The sequence below is a fragment of the Lepisma saccharinum genome, chromosome 2 (genome assembly GCF_977018435.1).
Source record: "Lepisma saccharinum chromosome 2, izLepSacc3.1, whole genome shotgun sequence".
NCBI lineage: Eukaryota > Metazoa > Arthropoda > Insecta > Zygentoma > Lepismatidae > Lepisma > Lepisma saccharinum.
In genome coordinates, this window is record NC_139230.1 from 31,945,307 (window position 1) to 31,963,202 (window position 17,896).

The window sequence follows — 17,896 nt, forward strand, 5'->3', positions numbered from 1 at the left end:
GATTAAATTATGATAATTACACTCTTAAACATTATATATAAAATACTGGCTATAATACTAAATACTAAATAAAGGCTAATAGAAAGCACAGAATACAAATTTGATGAATATCAAATGGGATTCCAAGCTAACAGATCAACTGTAGATAGTATACTGTATTCATAGTAAGACAGATTTTTGAAAAAAGGCTATGAATACAATATTGGACTCTACAACTTGTTTATAGATTTTACCCATGCATTTGACTCAGTGCACAGGAACAAAGTAAGAGATGCTTTAAAATCATATGAAGTACCATCTAAGCTAATGAGACTAATTATGTTAACCTTAACCAACAATAAAGCAAGAGTCCAAATAAACAGGGAACAAGTGAATAATTTGAAGTAGAATGTGGAGTCAAGCAAGATGATCCCTTATCTGCAACTATGTTTAGCATAGTGATAGACTCTGTATTGAAACAGACGGAATTGAGAGGAAACATATCAACAAGATTAAAACACTGTATTGCATATGCTGAACAATATCCTTTTAACACCAAGGACAAAAAAGACATTAATAGAAACATTTGAACAACTAAAAAGTGAAGATTTGAAAATGGTTCTCGTAATTAATATGCAGAAAACAAAATATCTCAGATGTGTAAATGGTAAAAGCAGATAACAAGACCTAATTATAAACGAAGAGAGAATAAAAGAATTGAGATCTTTCAAATATCATGGATCAGTTGTAAATGGCGACAACATAATTGAAGAAGAAATTAAAGAGAGAATTATTCTGGGTAATAAAGCATATTTCGCCAACGTAGCTCTATTTAAGAGCAAACTAATATCTAAATCTGCGAGACTGAGACTTTCTTATAGCATAATAAGACCCATAATCGCATATGCATGCAAAACTTGGACCCTCAAAGACTACTGTAAACAGAAACTCTCAATATTTGAAAGGAAAATCTTAAGAAGAGTTTATGGACCTCTGAAAGAACCTGATGGAAATTGGAGAGTATGAACTAATGAAGAACTCAACAAGTTAATCAGGAATGAAAACATCTTAAATTTCATAAAATCACAGACTAAGATGGTTTGGGCACATAAATAGAATGTCTGAGGGGGGGGGGGGGTGGATTTATATGCACTAAAAAAGCCAAAATATGCAGCAAAACAGGAAAAATATGCACTAAAAATTTTCAAAACAACCAACTTTAAGGTTCTGTATGCCTTACATGCAAAGTACAATCCCTACCAAAAGTTTAAGACCACCAACTTTTTTCATGTAAATGAATCCTGACCGAAAGTTTTTGGTACAAATATGGAGTGAAATTGTATGGCAGTAATAGTGTCAGTCATATATTGCAGGAAAAAAATATTGGTATATGTCTTGTAGTTCCAGAGATATGAAAGTGGAAAATCAAATTTTGTAACTGAAAAATCCAGCATTTTGAAGTACAGATGAATGTGTATACACGTAACCGACATCGTTATGACATTACTGAATTTTTTCCGGTATTGTGAAACATGAACGAAGGTTTTTGAGCAAAAAAAAAATAATATCCAAAAATTTTTTCTCGTGTTTTATATTTTTTTTCTCCTAAAATTTGCCAAATTTAAAAAAACACAGCGAAAACTGAGAGGTCTTCAGATAACAATATCTTCCTCAGCGACTGTGCAGGAGTGAACAAATTTTATCAGTCATTAGTTGAAATGTGTGTCAATAGATGGCGCAGAAAGAGACATCTCGAGTAGCAGCATTGAGCAAGTGCAAACCTGTTTTCGTTATGCTTGATAATAAACAGGATGTTTAAATCACAAGCTATGTGATAATGGGGAAAAAATCTGTGCCCGTGGCCGCGAAATGGCAAAGAATTGGTATGTACAGATGCAATAGGTCTCAGAGAAATTGCAGTTGCATTGAATGTGAGTAAAACCTGTGTGGCGAACACAATAAACAAATTCAAGCAGCAAGGTACAGTGGTTGATAATCCACACTGCAGCCACCCCAGGGTAATGTCTGTACACGAGGACCGGATTATCATGAGACTTGCCACATGTCGGCAGCAACAATGACTTGGATTCAAGCAAGGGAAATCCCATTGTTGCCTTGGCCAGCATGAAGTCTGGACCTGAATCCTATAGAAAACCTATGGAATACCATTGGTCTTCGTGTAGCCAAACGCCAGCCATGTAATGTCCAGGAACTTCATGAACAGATCTCCGAAGTATGGAATGAGATTACGCCCCAAGAATGCCAGAAATTGGTCCGCAGCATGAGAAAACGTGTGCGTGCTTGAAACTTAAAGGCGGACCTATTGACTATTAAAATTTCACACTTCATTCATCTAATTTCAGGAGAAATGTTTGTTTCCAAGTATATTTTCAAAGTTCAGATTTAATGGTTTTACAAATTGCAAATTTAGTTGCATCTATTAGTTATAAGTGCATTAATATGCCCTTACACTTTCTTGATCCTGATATACCTTTCAATAACATTACATAATAATTCCAATTTTGTATTAAAGTGTTTATTTCATGAAAAGCACTCGCATATGTCCTTTTCCTGTGTGTCTGAAAAACACATGACAAGGTGGTCTTAAACTTTTGGTAGGAACTGTAAATGTATCAGTAACTCACTGAATGCAATTATAGAAATGAAAGTGTGATAAATTGGATCACTAAAAAATACTAATTTACAAATGTTTTTAGTTTCATATAACAAAATGATTATATTACATTCATTTCTTCGTCTGGAGGCTTGCTCTAAAAATTGCAATATTGCAATTATAATAATATACGTATGTTGTTGGAAACACTATGCTCTTTTTGTTGCATTAATCAATATCTTATTCATTTACATTAGCATTTCAATATACTAGACGTTATTTATCAATGTTGCGATTGTCAGAAAATAAGTCCTTGCATTTTGAAAATGTTCTTTCTATTTCTTGTGTTGATATCCTGATGTAAAATGGATTTTTGTGTATTCAAAATTTTCAAATAAATAAATAAATTTCAGTTGTGGAATACCCAGGCAAATCCTGGACAGGTTCCCCCTGGAACACCAAAATCACTTATCTTGGGAACTGCGAATCTGGGTTTCTGGAAGCTATTACTAACTGCTTCTACAATTTAGTTTTCTGATCAACTTCTCCTGGTACAATTTTCTTTTGAACAATATTGAAAGGAAATTGGATGGACATAGAAGGAAAAAAACTGTAATCTTTGTCCATTCAAAACTATCAATGATTCAAATTAACAACACAATCATAAGTTGCACATGGTGCAAGTACAGACATACAACAATGGTCTGGATGGCCTAATGCAGTGATTCAACACACTGAATGTGAATCCATCACCTTAGCCATCAATTCAAATGAAGCAATGCTGGATTGCTACATTTAACGTGCGGTTCTGGTGGCGATAGAGTTTGCACAGAGATAAATGTATTATAGGCAGGTATTGGACTCGGGCACCAAACTATGAATCCGTGGTTCACACCTACCGTAACATGGGAGTCGAACAAATGTTATTTATTGCGCAAGATTTAATGGAAAATAATGCACAATGATAGACCAAATAATAAGAAAAGCATAATTTTTTAAAACATAAATTGTGTTGCAGGTTATATACGAGATATAATTGTGACCATTTTCCTTATCAAAACCAGGGATTGTACTATACGCTCATAAAAATGGCATTAAAATATATCAATAAGTACACAAATCACACGGACACTATCTCAGTTTCTATAGGACTGCCATCTTTCTCCTTACAATTACTTTAATAGTAAAATTAGCACTTCAAATTACTACTACTTTCGTGGAGAAAATCACCCAAAAATCATGTTTAATCTGAACCAGCATGTTGTTTGAATATTGAGCTGCCATCCATCAACAGACATAAATAATCGCAAAACGTTATTGTATTTTTATTATTTCTAATTTAAGAATAAAATGCGTTCATAGTGCACATCACCATCTGACCATCATTTCCTTAGTTTCTATCATCTTATTATTTTGTACTAAATAACAGAATGATCCTTCACTAGGTTATACAGCAGCATTGTCCGAAAAAATTAACATAACTTTATAAAAATCAGTGTCCAGGCCTACGCAGGTAACAAATATTTTCTGTTGCCAAAAATGAAAGTTCTGTCTGAGCATGTAAATTTGAATTTCGGCAATTTTCCATTTAAGCTGCTAAAAACTACTCTAAATGCCTGAAATGTATTACATGTTTAGAGCTGTTACTTCTTCTCTTGTTTGGCATTTATTGTCACTTTTGCAGTGCACACAGACACACACTCAGATTTATCAAAATGTCACATTAACAGATAATCCTATAAATAACGCAATCCCAGTGATGTCGCTGGAATTTGGAAATGTGACTCACATCTCTGAAAGGTCATTGGTTCTCTATGTTCGCAACCAGACCACCTGCAATGGTATGAGATGAGTTTTGGAATGTTCTTGACCCAAACTAGTGCCCATGACCAGACAAAGTAGGCTATTTTTAAATGCTGATGGGGAAAATGAAGCAGACAAACATGAAACGAACAATTACATGAAAATTACTCCCAATATATGCAGATTATATGCCCATTAAGCTAAAATATGCACCAACGTCCCAAATATGCATTTATATGCACTATAAAACTTTACCAGAGTAATCCACATCAAGTGAAATGGATAAATCCGTTGAGAGCATAGAAAAAAAAAACATGCAAGTATAGTGGTTTCTGACTTTGAGTAATATCTCTTGGCTCATTACTTTCAGTACATACCTTGTAATTTGTATGTTATTGTTTTTCATCTTAAATTTTTGGGAAATTCATAATCAAAACCTGGGTACGGGACATACCCTGTACCTCTGCTCACCCTATATACATGCTAACAACAATACATCCCGATATTACAGGGTAAGTCAAAATGATGGACCCGATTTCAGACATTTATTCTGTGAAATATAATAAACGAATGTTATTGTGAGACGTGCTAAGAAAGGTAAACTGTCAAAGTTTTTTTCAAACAAATCATGTTCTATGTTCTATGTGAGCACCTCACGTAACACGGCACACATCAAGCCAATAGTCTATCTCCTGCCAAACCTTGGGTAGCATGTTGTGGTCAATATCAGCAATTGCTGCTGTGATGCGGGCACGCAGGTCATCCAATTTTGTTGGAAATGGTGGTACGTAAACATGATCCTTGACAAAACCCCACATGAAGAAATCACATGGGGTTAAGTCAGGAGAACAAGGTGGTCAATGAAGGAGAGGTCGATCCTCCGGATATTCACGGCCTATCCAACGTTGTTCCAATGCCCCATTAAGATGGTCCCGAAAGCTGCGTCGGTAATGCGCAGGGGCACCATCCAATTGGAGAAACAAATCTGTGCTATCCTCTGCAAGCTGTGGAAGGAGCCATAGTTGCAGCATATCAAGGAAAACAAATCCTGTCACAGTATGTTCATGGGTACAGAAATGACGTTGCACACTAATCACAGACTTGTTCACATGATAATCAAGCACACAGAAAGATCTCTGTTATCCAGTCAACGCCATTTTCCTGCTCGCTGCTGACATTAGCTGTAGAAAGTGGAAACACTGCATGGAAACTAAACTTTGAAAATTAACCTTTCGAAGCGCATGTCTCACAATAACATATGTTCATTAGATTTCACAGAATACATTTCTGTAATTGGGTCCATCATTTTGACTTACCCTGTATAAGCTGGAATATAAAATAACCATTTATATATCCATTGTTACTGCACTGAATTTGAAACATCTGCAGAAGATGAGCATTTTAACTTGTAGTAAGTACCATCTGTATGTTTGATCAAATACTGGAAGGCAGTATTTGCGACTTTTGCTCCGCACTGTGCTAAACCTTATCTACCAAGTGAAAGTAAACTGTACTTGCCCCTCCCCCCCCAGTTTTGTCACCTTGCTCCCTTCCCCCCCCCCCCCCCCAGTTCTGGAACCCAATTCCACTGCTGCTGGAAGGGTTGTGATTTGGCCAGTGCACGAAAAATTGTGCTTGCTTAAATAATGTATGTTGAATTTTATTGCTTTGAGTATAATATGATTTTTGTTCTGTGAAACATCATTGAAATGTTAGAACATACCTTATGAATTTGATAGAAGTATGCAATATGCTATGGACATCATAATTATGTGCGTAAATTTGTAAGTTGTCATTTTTATAATTATTATTATTTTACAGGCTTCAATCATCCAAGCATCTACTGACGGCCATAAACAAGAATTTCAGTACTTTAGGGTTTTGCTGTAGGTGGTTGGACAGGATAGGCCAAACAAAGTACCAAATGGCCCTTAAAGATCTATGTGATAAGAGGATAGTGGACTCTTATCCCCCTCTTTGTGATGTAAAAGGATCTTACACTGCCCAATTTGAACACACCATTGTCTTGCGCCCCACATGCAAGGAGGTAGTGAGCCGTGGAGACGATTATTAATTGTTTTGTACTATCTTGTAATTTTCTGTTTGGGGTGTTACTGTTCTTACAAGTTGAACAACACCTTTTCTGAACTTGCAAAATAATCTAACACAGTTATTTTTAGTGGTTTTTATTGATTTTATCTGCGACATTTTGTTCTGGATTCCCAGAACGTTCTCAAGCTACACTAAGATGTACATACAAAAACACAACCTCACATGCCTAGTCACTCTACACTTCTAAGGAAAGAATGTGTGTCCTTATTTCCTCCTAGGTAAACTGGTTTTTCCTTGCAGGTGTTCCTTACAGCTGGCTGTTTCTCCCCTCCCCTCCATCCTGTAACCTACTCTTCTTGTCTTCCCTCCCCTCCTCCTTCTGGTGGCACTGACCTTCTCTTTCCCCTTTAACTCATCTGGCAAGATAAAATCTTCCATTTTTTGTGAGGAAAATTGAAGGTGGCTCAGGGAACTTAACTAACTTACTTTCCACATGCTTTTTTTTATCAGTTTTACCCATTTCATACCAATTTCCCCTTCATTTTTGTTTATTTTCTCTCCCCTGTTTATGCATATGTGCTTTGTCTCTGCTACTTTTTTCTCTATTTCATTTTCCCTCTTCTCCTTCATTTGTACTTTTTTGATCTTGTGCCCATTTGTCAACATATGCTCACTCAATGCTGTTTTTGGATCTTCCTCTTTAATGTCTCTCCTATGTTCTTTAATTCTTTTGTTGATGCTTCTCCCTCTCTCTCCTATGTACTTGCTTGTAAATCCACCACATTCTACTTTATATAGCTTGAGAAAGTTCTGGGAAACCAGAACAAAATGTCACAGATAAAATCAATAAAAACCACTAAAAATAACTGTGTTAGATTATTTTGCATGTACAAAAAGTGGTTATGTGAATCATCAAGAAGAACCTTTTCTGAAAGAACATTTTTTTTATATTACAAAACTAGGATTCCAAAAGAAGAGTCTTTGCAAATGTAAAAGGAAAAAAAAATTATAACCAAATTCAGATATTTTAAAATTTTTTTAGGAGAAAATAAAATGGGCATACTTGCCAACAGTTTTCAAGATGACTGTAATGTCTCATTCTTACCAATATAGCAAAGGTCAATATATTTCAGTAATAAACCAGTGTTAGTTATATGGCAAGACATGCACAAACATGTACTTATGTCAGAACTGTAATACTTTAAATTACAGACTTTGAGTTTACTAAATTTGAGGTGATTACAGAAGTAGCAGTGGATATGTCTTGTTCATTCTGTTTTTGTTTCCTTTTGTTTTATTTGGAATGCTACAAACTTGATATTGTGATACAATTGACTGAGAATTTGTATTTATATTAAATGTAACGTTCTTTTATACATATCTTGTAGATTAAATACATGCTTATCAAGGGGAAAAATATATAGCTTCATTTAATTTTTACCTGGCAATGGAAAATTATTATGCTAGAGTATGCATGTAAATAAAAAGCTATGAGTTGAAAGAATCAATCAGACAATCATCATCGCTACTATCCAAAAGTGGCAGAAAAGCGACGTGATTGGTGTCTAAAATCAGTACATTATCCAAAGGACTTTCTATCCTTACAAGCAAGGCCAGCTGCAAGAGGAGTCGACTGCCGAAATTATTTAATTTCAACATGAGACATAATTCCTGAATTTAATCCTAGTAAAAGTTGAAAAGTACCTTTATGCCATATCTATCTGTCCGTCCGTGCCAACTATCTTAAGCTCAGAAATACGAAATTCTTGGATTAATAGATAAACATGGCGTCCGAAAGGGGGAGCAAGGGGGCCATGGCCACCCTGGAAAATGAAAGTAAAAATATATATATATATATATTTCACACACATAATTTCATTTCAGCCACAATAATATGTGTTAATTATTGCATGGATATCATAAATTGAAACTCGAGCAATGTTTTTTAAGGGAACGGAACAACACTATTATTAGGGAAAAAATACCTTCCTTGCCCATCGCTGGAAAAACCCTGTGGACGCCAATGTAGACAAACCAAACAAAATGTCAATACAACAAATTAGGTCGATTCGCCTGGCAATTAGGGGCAACAATGATGACAAATGTCATGTTGCTATTTCGGAAACCAGCAAACCTGAGGATTCGAATGCTATGAAATAGAATGCACTAGTTCAAAGCGACACATTTTATTCTGATTCGCCGATCCGCTGCAGTAAAATCATCGGAATTCAACAATTGATCAATTGTTAATGATCTTCAAAGAGAGAACTATTTATTATGAACATGATGCGATACACCTAGCTTTTTTAATTTATCCATCCATTTGTTCTAATCAACAATTGAACCCATTCAATACTTACTGATTTGATCACTCCAAAGCTACTACAGATGCAAAGATAAAATTCAGTGACTTTTACACGTACACTCCTGCGCACATAAAGTGGCACATTTTGTAAGGTTGAACAGTTTAAGTGTGTGCCACTGTATCTGAACAAGAGTGTACCTAATACGTTATTAATAATCTTGACCTGTACATCGTACTATGAGAGAGAACCAATGAAGAACAACCATCACTATCTATTGTAATTGGCCTTCGATATCTAAGAAACAACATATTTGTATTAGTATTTTTTACTGACCTTCCCTTTTCTTCAGATTTAATCGCGACGATGGGATTGGGTGATTGGTTCAATTTGATAAAGCGATACTCCGAGAGAACACGCACGACTTGGAATCACGCTCCCCTAATCGTCGCTACTGTTTGTGGATGTGTCCCGGGTTTGAATCTCGGCCTGGGCATGGATGTTTGTGAATGTTCATTCATCAATTTCATCATATCACTCATCCCCATCTGCGCAAATTATCCAAAAGTGGCACAATAAGCGAAGTAAAATAAAGCAAATCAATCAATCAATGTAAGTGGATGTAAACAATTCTGATTGAACTGCTGTACGATGTAGACACATCTTGTAAAAATGTTCTTTCCATTTAACTTTTGGAGGTATGTGTATTATATTGAATACGCAGAAATTATGGAAAAAATTAGACAGATTTTTCATTTACTGCAACCCAAACAAGCCTGGCTAGTCAAGGGGAGAGGGCACAAACATATTTTACCCCAAGGGGTGTATATAATACTTTTCCAGGGAGGATCAAATATTACCTCAGGGAGAGTAATGCTTTATTTTGAATTATTTGAAAAGGGAATAACTTGAAAAGCTTAGCAAATTAGGTGGAAATTTTACTTGTAAAGTTTATCTTGTGTGATCTCTACATGCAACTGTAATGTTTGGATTTAAAGGTGGAATATGAAAAATACATAACGTGGTTCCTGTACTTTACACTCTTATTTTTTTCAATCTAAGGTAGTTATCTTACTCTGATTATTTTGATTTTGATTTGACTGATTTATTCCATCCAATAAATTATACATAGCACAATAGGTACAATGATAAAGGACAGGTTAAAATTTACAAATTGCAAAAGTTATTAACATTGATTACTGTATATCCTTACATTAATTTTATGCATAGTGGAAAACACTTAAGTTCTAGATATTACATTTATTGAATGTGTAAACTACTATTATCTTAAACTTTGAAACTATGTTACAGGTTACTTATATCTTATGACAATAATAAAGGAAACAACAAATACAATATATATGTGAATAAAAAAAAGAAGAAATCATACTACATAAGCACACGTTTCATTTCTAAATAAGCAAATTAACAAAATTTGACTCTTGCATAGATCAGAGGGAAGGGTTGATCATATCATATATTATTTCTTATTAAATTCATGGTTCAAGAAGTCCTCAGTTTTGTAAAATAAATTATTCATTAATATCTGATTTACTGTTTTCCTAAATTTGATGATATTGTTATTTTTTTTTATTTTCTCTGGTAGTTTATTGTATAGATGTAAACTTTGGTATATTACTCCTCTTTTTGCCTTGAAGGTGCGAACAGAAGTGACATGCAGTAAGCTTGTATGATACTTGTGCACATCATTATTTTTGCTGAGAGAATTAATTTTTTTGTGGATGAAACTTAGTATTTCTAGAATTTACATGCAAGGCAGTGATAGGATTTGAAACTCTCGGAATATTTCTTGGACTAGACTTGGGCACGTTTTTCATAACTTGTAAAATATTTTTCTGCCAAATGAATTTAATGTTTTTTTTGTTTTTTTATGTACAGCCTCAGAAGAGGATGCCATTCGAATTTCTGTTATTAACAATATAAATAATAAGCTTCGTTTTTTATAACCTTAAATGGAGCAAGTCAATTTCCAGAGGAGGGAGGGGGGTTTCAGACAGGTTCTACCCCCTCCTCTCCCGACGCACATGGAATAAAATAAATCAAATCATATCGCAATTTAGTAAACACACCTCTTTCTCCAGCTCTGATTTGGCAACACTTCATGTCATATTGCGAATGTTCGCTGTAGAGGGTGTAGGCAAGGTGAAGCAGTCCACTGTCCAGTGTGTTGTCTTTTAAGTAACAGCGTGGCGATAGTGTTGTGCTATTTGTTATAAATATAAGTTCAACATTCACATTGTTTCTTCCGGCATTGAAGATTTAAGGCAATACACAACGTATGTATTTGCATGACAACTTTCAGTGATCTAATGCATGAATATTAGCCCCTTTTCGCGTAAAATACCAGTGACTTGTGCGTAGGACCAAACACATGCTACTTATTTCGAAACCAGCATCAAAATAGCGTCTTTACTGACGTGGCAGATTTGTGAAGTGAACTATGTGATTTAGATTCTTTACGGTCGTCCGAAAACTTACCTTTAAAAGTAACGCAGTTACAGTTACAGTTACTTTTCTAAAAAATAACTCAGTTACAGTTACTGTTTTGAAATAAACAAGTAGTAACTAAGTTATTTCTACAGTTATTTCTTCTAGAGAAGCTACAAAATACTGTGACTGCAACCTGGCTGTACTTTACTGATGTCCATGTGGAAAATTTGCACTAATTATTATTATATATAATAAATTTGACAAGTTTAAAGAAGAGCAAAGAAGTAAATCTGATACTTTGAAAAATTACTTCCCGTAACACATTTGTATTAGCAACTGTATACGTAAAGATTAACATTTTGGGTCAGAGGTTTTCGCTGTTGAAATGTACAGAACTGTAAAAGTAACCATTCGTTACTTGTTACCTGAAAAAGTAAGTTGCAGTTACTTATTTTACAATCACTCGAATAACAACAATTACATGTAATTGCGTTACTAGCAGTCTGTTATTTCAAATATTTTCAGTGAGGGGAAAATATTCGAAGCGTCGGGATATATATAAATTAGGCTAGTCTCCTCGGCAAGTGTAAAAAATTAGCAACCAGAATGGGCGTGCAGAAACGTGAGGAAGGAATTCCAGCTAATCCCCCTTTCAAATTACCCTGGTTACAAGTAACTCGTTTATCACGAAAGCTATTTTTGATAGGTTTTAAAATTACTTTATGACAAGGCAACAGTTTGCATATTGCATATTTTTGGTGAATGAAATGGGAATCGCCTACGATAAAGGTGCTGAATAAACTAGCAACTACATAATTATCACAGAATGTTTGTTTCCGTTAGTGAAAAATACAGAAGCATCCACATTAAAAATTGATATCTGGGACAGCCAACGAGCGAGTACATGTATTTACCACCGTTTGACAGTATCTCAGTCATCGACGAAATAGTTTATGAACTTTCTGTATTTTTCAAAGTGATCCTCCAGAATGACACGTTGTTTTAGGGAGAATAATTTGTAACATCTGTGTACAGTCCGTCCTTGACAATTCGATGAGAGTTAACATAGTCCTATTTCAACAGTAAGTTGTTGCTCTACAGTAGCTTTAAGCACGGGAGGAGGAAGAAAAAAGAAAGAAAGTAGAACCAAGTTTCCCTGGTATCCTTCCTCGAGTTACATATCCATCAAGTTTTCTAATGTACACCAATTATTCGAGGAAGTGTCGTTTCGTGTGTTTAAAACTTCATCAGCATAGTCGTTGGCAACACAGCCGCAGTTATATTGTAAAGGAGAATCAACGTTGGAATAGTTGTACTGCATGTATTGATTTGTGCTGTATTATGTATGTGCAAAGAAGTTCGTGTATTCACTGTGCTGAGTGGCCATTTAATTCTTGCCACTAGATGGCAGGAGGATGCTCTTTACTCCCATGACTGTTCAACTTCTTATGTTATTGGAAAAGACCCGAAGAATAACTATAGGAATTCAAGTGGTACTGATATATGGTGGTCGACTACTTCAATGTTTTTATTAAATATTAGTAGTGCACATGGATGTCCGCAGGATTTTTTCCAGGGAGAGGCAAAGAAGGCATTTTTTTCCCCAGGGGGACAAGCAAGGTAGATTTTCCACAATAATAGTGTTGTTCCCTCAAAAAAAAAAAAAAAAAAAAATGCTTAAATTTGAATTTATCATATTCAAGCAATAATTAACACATATTATTGTGGCTGAAATGAAATTATATGTGATAAATATATAATTTTTGGTTGATTTTCATTTTCCAGTGGGGGGCACGGCTACCCCTTGCCCCCCTTCCGGACGGCCATGGTAGTGTAATCAGTGAACTAGTGTTTAACCTCAACATTTTCTGGCTAACTCCTAACCGAATTAACATACTAACTGAACAATTTTTGCAAGTTACAAAGCAAAACAGACGTCTTGACTTTCGACCATCATGGAATGAACTAGTGCTTTCGCGCGTTGTATCCAATTGACTTGTGTATAGTATTTTAAGTTCCGAAATAGCCTACTATCTACCTTACCTAAGCCAAAGTTTACGTTTGCATATTATAGACTCCATAGTCTATAATATGCAATAATAGAATAGTCGTGTGTGTTACGTGCCTAACTTTTGTCAATTACAATGGTTACGGGTGTGGTATAGACAGATATTCACTGTTTAGTACATACATAGAATGTGTTGTTTCAAATCAGTGATGGTATCCAGTAATTAATACGTGTTATATGTTATGATGAAACACATCAAAGAAAACTTCCATAAATTGCGACGGCATTCTGCCTTACAGCAGGAAGTGACATCACAGCCACACCCAAGAAAAAATCGAGACAACAACGTCAAAGGTCAGCTAGTCTTAAATCACAGTTTGCTTTCACATTTCCCAACATAGTTATTTCCTCCACATCTCACCCTCTGTCCTCCGAAATGGACGAAACAGAGAAAGGATTGTTGTACTTAAGTAAGAGAGCAAGGCTGAAGGCCAGTTAACACGAAGACCAACATTCGTCAATGCCTTTAAACAAACAGGGGAAATTCAAAAAGTAAGGATCCGTTTGTAGACTTCGGCGTCCTTTTGGAAAAAGATGAAGCTGAAACTAATTTAGAAGTACATAAACGAGAACTATGAACTTCACAGAAAGGATTTGAGAGAGGTTTACTGTAAGGTATGAAGCAGAATGGAATCCATAACAGGGAAACATACACAGAGAAAAATGTTTGTTTGGATTAACCAAAAAAATGTTAGTGGTGAACAAATAGTTTGTTTAAATAGGCATCAACCAAACAATTGTTCACCAGTACCAAAAGATTTGGTCAAGTTCTATTTGTTTGTCATAAACAATTTTTTGGTTACCAATACCAAATATTATTTTGGTAAATCTAACCAAATCTAGCCCATTTGTTTAGAAAAACCAAATAATTTAGTCAAAATTACCAAATTTGCTTCTTTTACTTAAGGGTACCAAATGATTTGTTTTGGGTAACAAAATAATTTAATTAAATTTACCAAACCTGGTTAATTGTTGTTTATCATTACCAAATATTTTGCTACAGGAACAAAATAATTTAGTTAAATCTACTAAATTTGCCTGATGTTACCAAGCAGTTATATTTATGTTTACCAAATGATTTGTTTAGAATAACAAAATGATTTATTCAGAATTACTAAATGTGGCTAATTTTACCATGCAATATTTTTATCATTTCCAAATTATTTGTCTAGAGGAAACAAATTCTCAATTACCAAATTTGGTAAATATGTTAAACATGACTACATAGTTTAGTAGCTGGAATGTTAGCATCCTTAGTGCTAAAAAAAACAAATTCATGAAGAAACCATCAACAAGAAAATTTGGCCCAGTTTTACACAATTCTTATTTATTGTATGTATGTATTATATATTAATTAGATACAAATGAATTAAAAAAAACAAGGCAGGCATGCAAGTAAAAAAAATAAACAACAGAAGATCGATAATTTCAAATTTTCCGAAAATTTCTATACAGTATAACAAGTTTGTTTACCTATGGTATACAATACAATACAATATATTTATTCATCGTTAGACATTGTACAATGCAATAGATGTCGTCAGTTTTTTGTTACATATTTGTTATTGTATATATGCAAATATATAATTATATATATAGAGATGGATTACATGGAACTACAATATGTTATAGATACTAATATGAGAGTATATGCATATATAAAGTAAGAGTACATAGACATAAGACAATTATAATATTAGTGACGATGAAATAATATAAATATGGCAGTGGCAATATACATAACAATAATTCATAAAACAGGAAATAAACAATACAATACATTCTAGAATCATTTTTGGGATGGATTTCGAATTCTTCTAGATTGTAGAAGACCTTTTCTTTTAACCAGGGTTGAAGTACACTTTTAAATTTTTTAAGGGAGACACTGTGAGCAGCTTCTGGTAACATGTTGTATAACTTAATTCCTAAATACTTATAACTATTTTGTGTTTTACTTAATCTGATTGATGGTGTGTCAAGCTTGTAACAGAATCTTGTATTGTGTCTGTGCACAGTGTGTCTTGCGTTATAATTATGTACATTTTCTTTTGTATACACTAGACAGGTAAATATATATAAGCTTGGCACAGTCATTATTTTTAGTTCTTTAAAGAGATTTTTACAGGAAACAGACAGGAGAATAAGCCTCTGCAAAAGAATGCAGATTTCCCCATTTCAGGGCAGACCTTGAACTTAAAAACTAGTAAAAGTTTGTAAGTTGGCCACTTCACACATGATCACAGATCAAGCTGCGCAAGGGAAATCAAATGAGACCATTCGATGGATCTTTTAATTACAGACTTTTTCAGTTATAAACTTTTTTAAAAATTTTCTCATAGCATAAAATGTACATCCATGTAAAACAAGTATTTTCAAATGTTTCAATGTAATTTTCTCACAGAAATAATAAAGTCATGAGAAAAAATTAACAATAAGATGCATGTTACATCTTATTCAGAGAATATGAAAATAGGAAAAGTACTTCATATCATACAATTCATATACAATTAGGACCAATTTATATCTCAATTCTTCATTGCATGAGCATGCAATGCTTAAAAAAACACAAAAATATCATATGAGAAGAAATAACATCAGGATAAAATAAAATGCACAAGTTGCAGCATTTTCAAATAATATAATTTTAAAAAAATACTTCAGAGCAAAAACTGTACATCAAGTACAATTAGAACAATCACATTTTAATCTTTGTACTTAGTATTCTTACTTGCACTGAGTACAATGTGTAAATACAAATATGCCATCAGAGAAGAAAATAAAATTACCCAAATGGTTACAAAATGAACATATCATTAGAAATACCTCACAACATGTTTAAGAATGATCATGTACCATACTGTGGCAGGAATTATGAAACTTCTCAAAACTTTATATGACTCAATATCAATCTTTGTAAAGATCAGTTATTTGTTGAAAAATTAAAACAATGAAAAATAAAAATGTTGGTACAGGAAACAAAGTTATCGCTAAATGGAAACAAGTCATCTAGTAAGGGATTCATACATAATACATACATAATGAAAGTGGAACTATGAACAAAGGCGAAGAATGAATAGATTCTCTTGGGCTTTCGATCAGGTGAGTTGTGGAAAAGATTCCAAGCTTTTACCCTGAAGATGAGAGTGACGTTAGCTCTCAAAAGCTTGGAATCTTTTCCACAACTCACCTTGTCAATAGCCAGAGAGAATATTTCGATCATTCGTCGCCAGGAAAGCTTCAAGACTTACTTAAAGGTGAAGAATTTGCTACATGGCATTCCTTGAACATACGAGGGTGGATCATTAAGTATCGCACAACAATTTTTCCCCACGATGTTATTGTGGCTGGGATGTTGAAATTTTACACATGTATAGTTTGAAGTTTGCATTAGATACGGCATTTGTTCGATCAGGTATAACTCTTGCAGCTGAAACGTGAACTTCTTAACAAAGATGGCACGCATGTTACTGTCGTCAACTTGTGAAAAGCACAGAGCTGTAGTTGGTTTTTGGTGGGCGAAAGGACAAAACCCTAGTGAAATTCTCAGGGAAATGTTGGGCGTGTATGGTCAAAACTGTTTGGACCATAGCAACATATCCAGGTGGTGCACATTTTTTCAAGGAAGCCGTGTGAACCTTGTTGACTCGTCACGTTCCAGGCAACCAGTAACAGCTGCACAGAATGGAATGTTACAGCCATTGAGCAGGAAATTCTCAACAATCAGCGGATCCATCTCAGAACCTTGTCAGGGCGGTTCAACATTTCAGACTTAAATCTGTTTGGCCCAATGAAGAAATTCCTAGATGGCCAACGCTTCAATTCCGATGAAGTGCAATCAGTTGTGCACAGATGGCTGTTGACGGAGTTCTATGAACAGGGTATATTGAAACTAGTGCCACAATGGGGAAAATGTGTTGATAGACTTGGCTCTTATGTCGAAATGTAGCTAAAAGATGTGGTTTCCATGTGTATAATTTATGTTGTCTTACCTATTAAACTTCTTTTTTTAAAAAATTGTTGTGTGATACTTAATGATCCACCCTCGTACATGTCATCCTTTACATTTACAAAACATGTTGGATTGTGTATATCTTTGTGTTATACATACTTTATATGCATGAATATGTTTATTTAAACTGTTTTTTTTCCAATTCTCTGCACACAAAATAAACAGAAGAGTCCTGGTCAGCTAAAATATCACTTATTTCACCAAATTGTGGGAAATCATCTGTTATGACAGTAACTAATATAATTCCTTGTTTGCATAATGTTCCCTTTGCAGATACATGATTAAGCCTATTCGCAGCTTTGTAAGCAAGAAATCAGAAATTTCTGCAAAATAGGCAAGAGATGCTGTTTCTATTTCAGCACCTGGTCCAAAATAAATCAAGGGAGTATTAAAACCTCTTTGGATACATATAGTTCTGCCTGCTGCAACTGATGCTTGAAACTTAGTGTAAAAGGAATTATTGGTGGTCTGTTGCTTTGTTCATTAAAACCAACATCTAGAGCTTGAATATGAGAATTCAACAAGCGTAAAGAGCCTCATAGTTATAATGTAATGTCATGACATTTAGGAGATCATACACACACACACACACACACCCTCAGACAAATCATGCATTA

The 17,896-nt window shown here is 34.5% G+C and overlaps 1 protein-coding gene across 1 annotated transcript in view; it reads left to right on the forward strand.

Moving 5' to 3' along the window:
- LOC145984394 (methionine aminopeptidase 2-like) overlaps window positions 1-7,331 on the forward strand; it is a 41,193-nt gene extending 33,862 nt beyond the window's left edge. Inside the window, exon 8 of the mRNA XM_083118055.1 lies at window positions 6,218-7,331. Coding sequence (XP_082974181.1) covers window positions 6,218-6,470 — 253 coding nt within the window. The 3' untranslated portion in view covers window positions 6,471-7,331. The remainder of the gene's footprint in view (window positions 1-6,217) is intronic.
- Window positions 7,332-17,896: the final 10,565 nt, after the last annotated feature.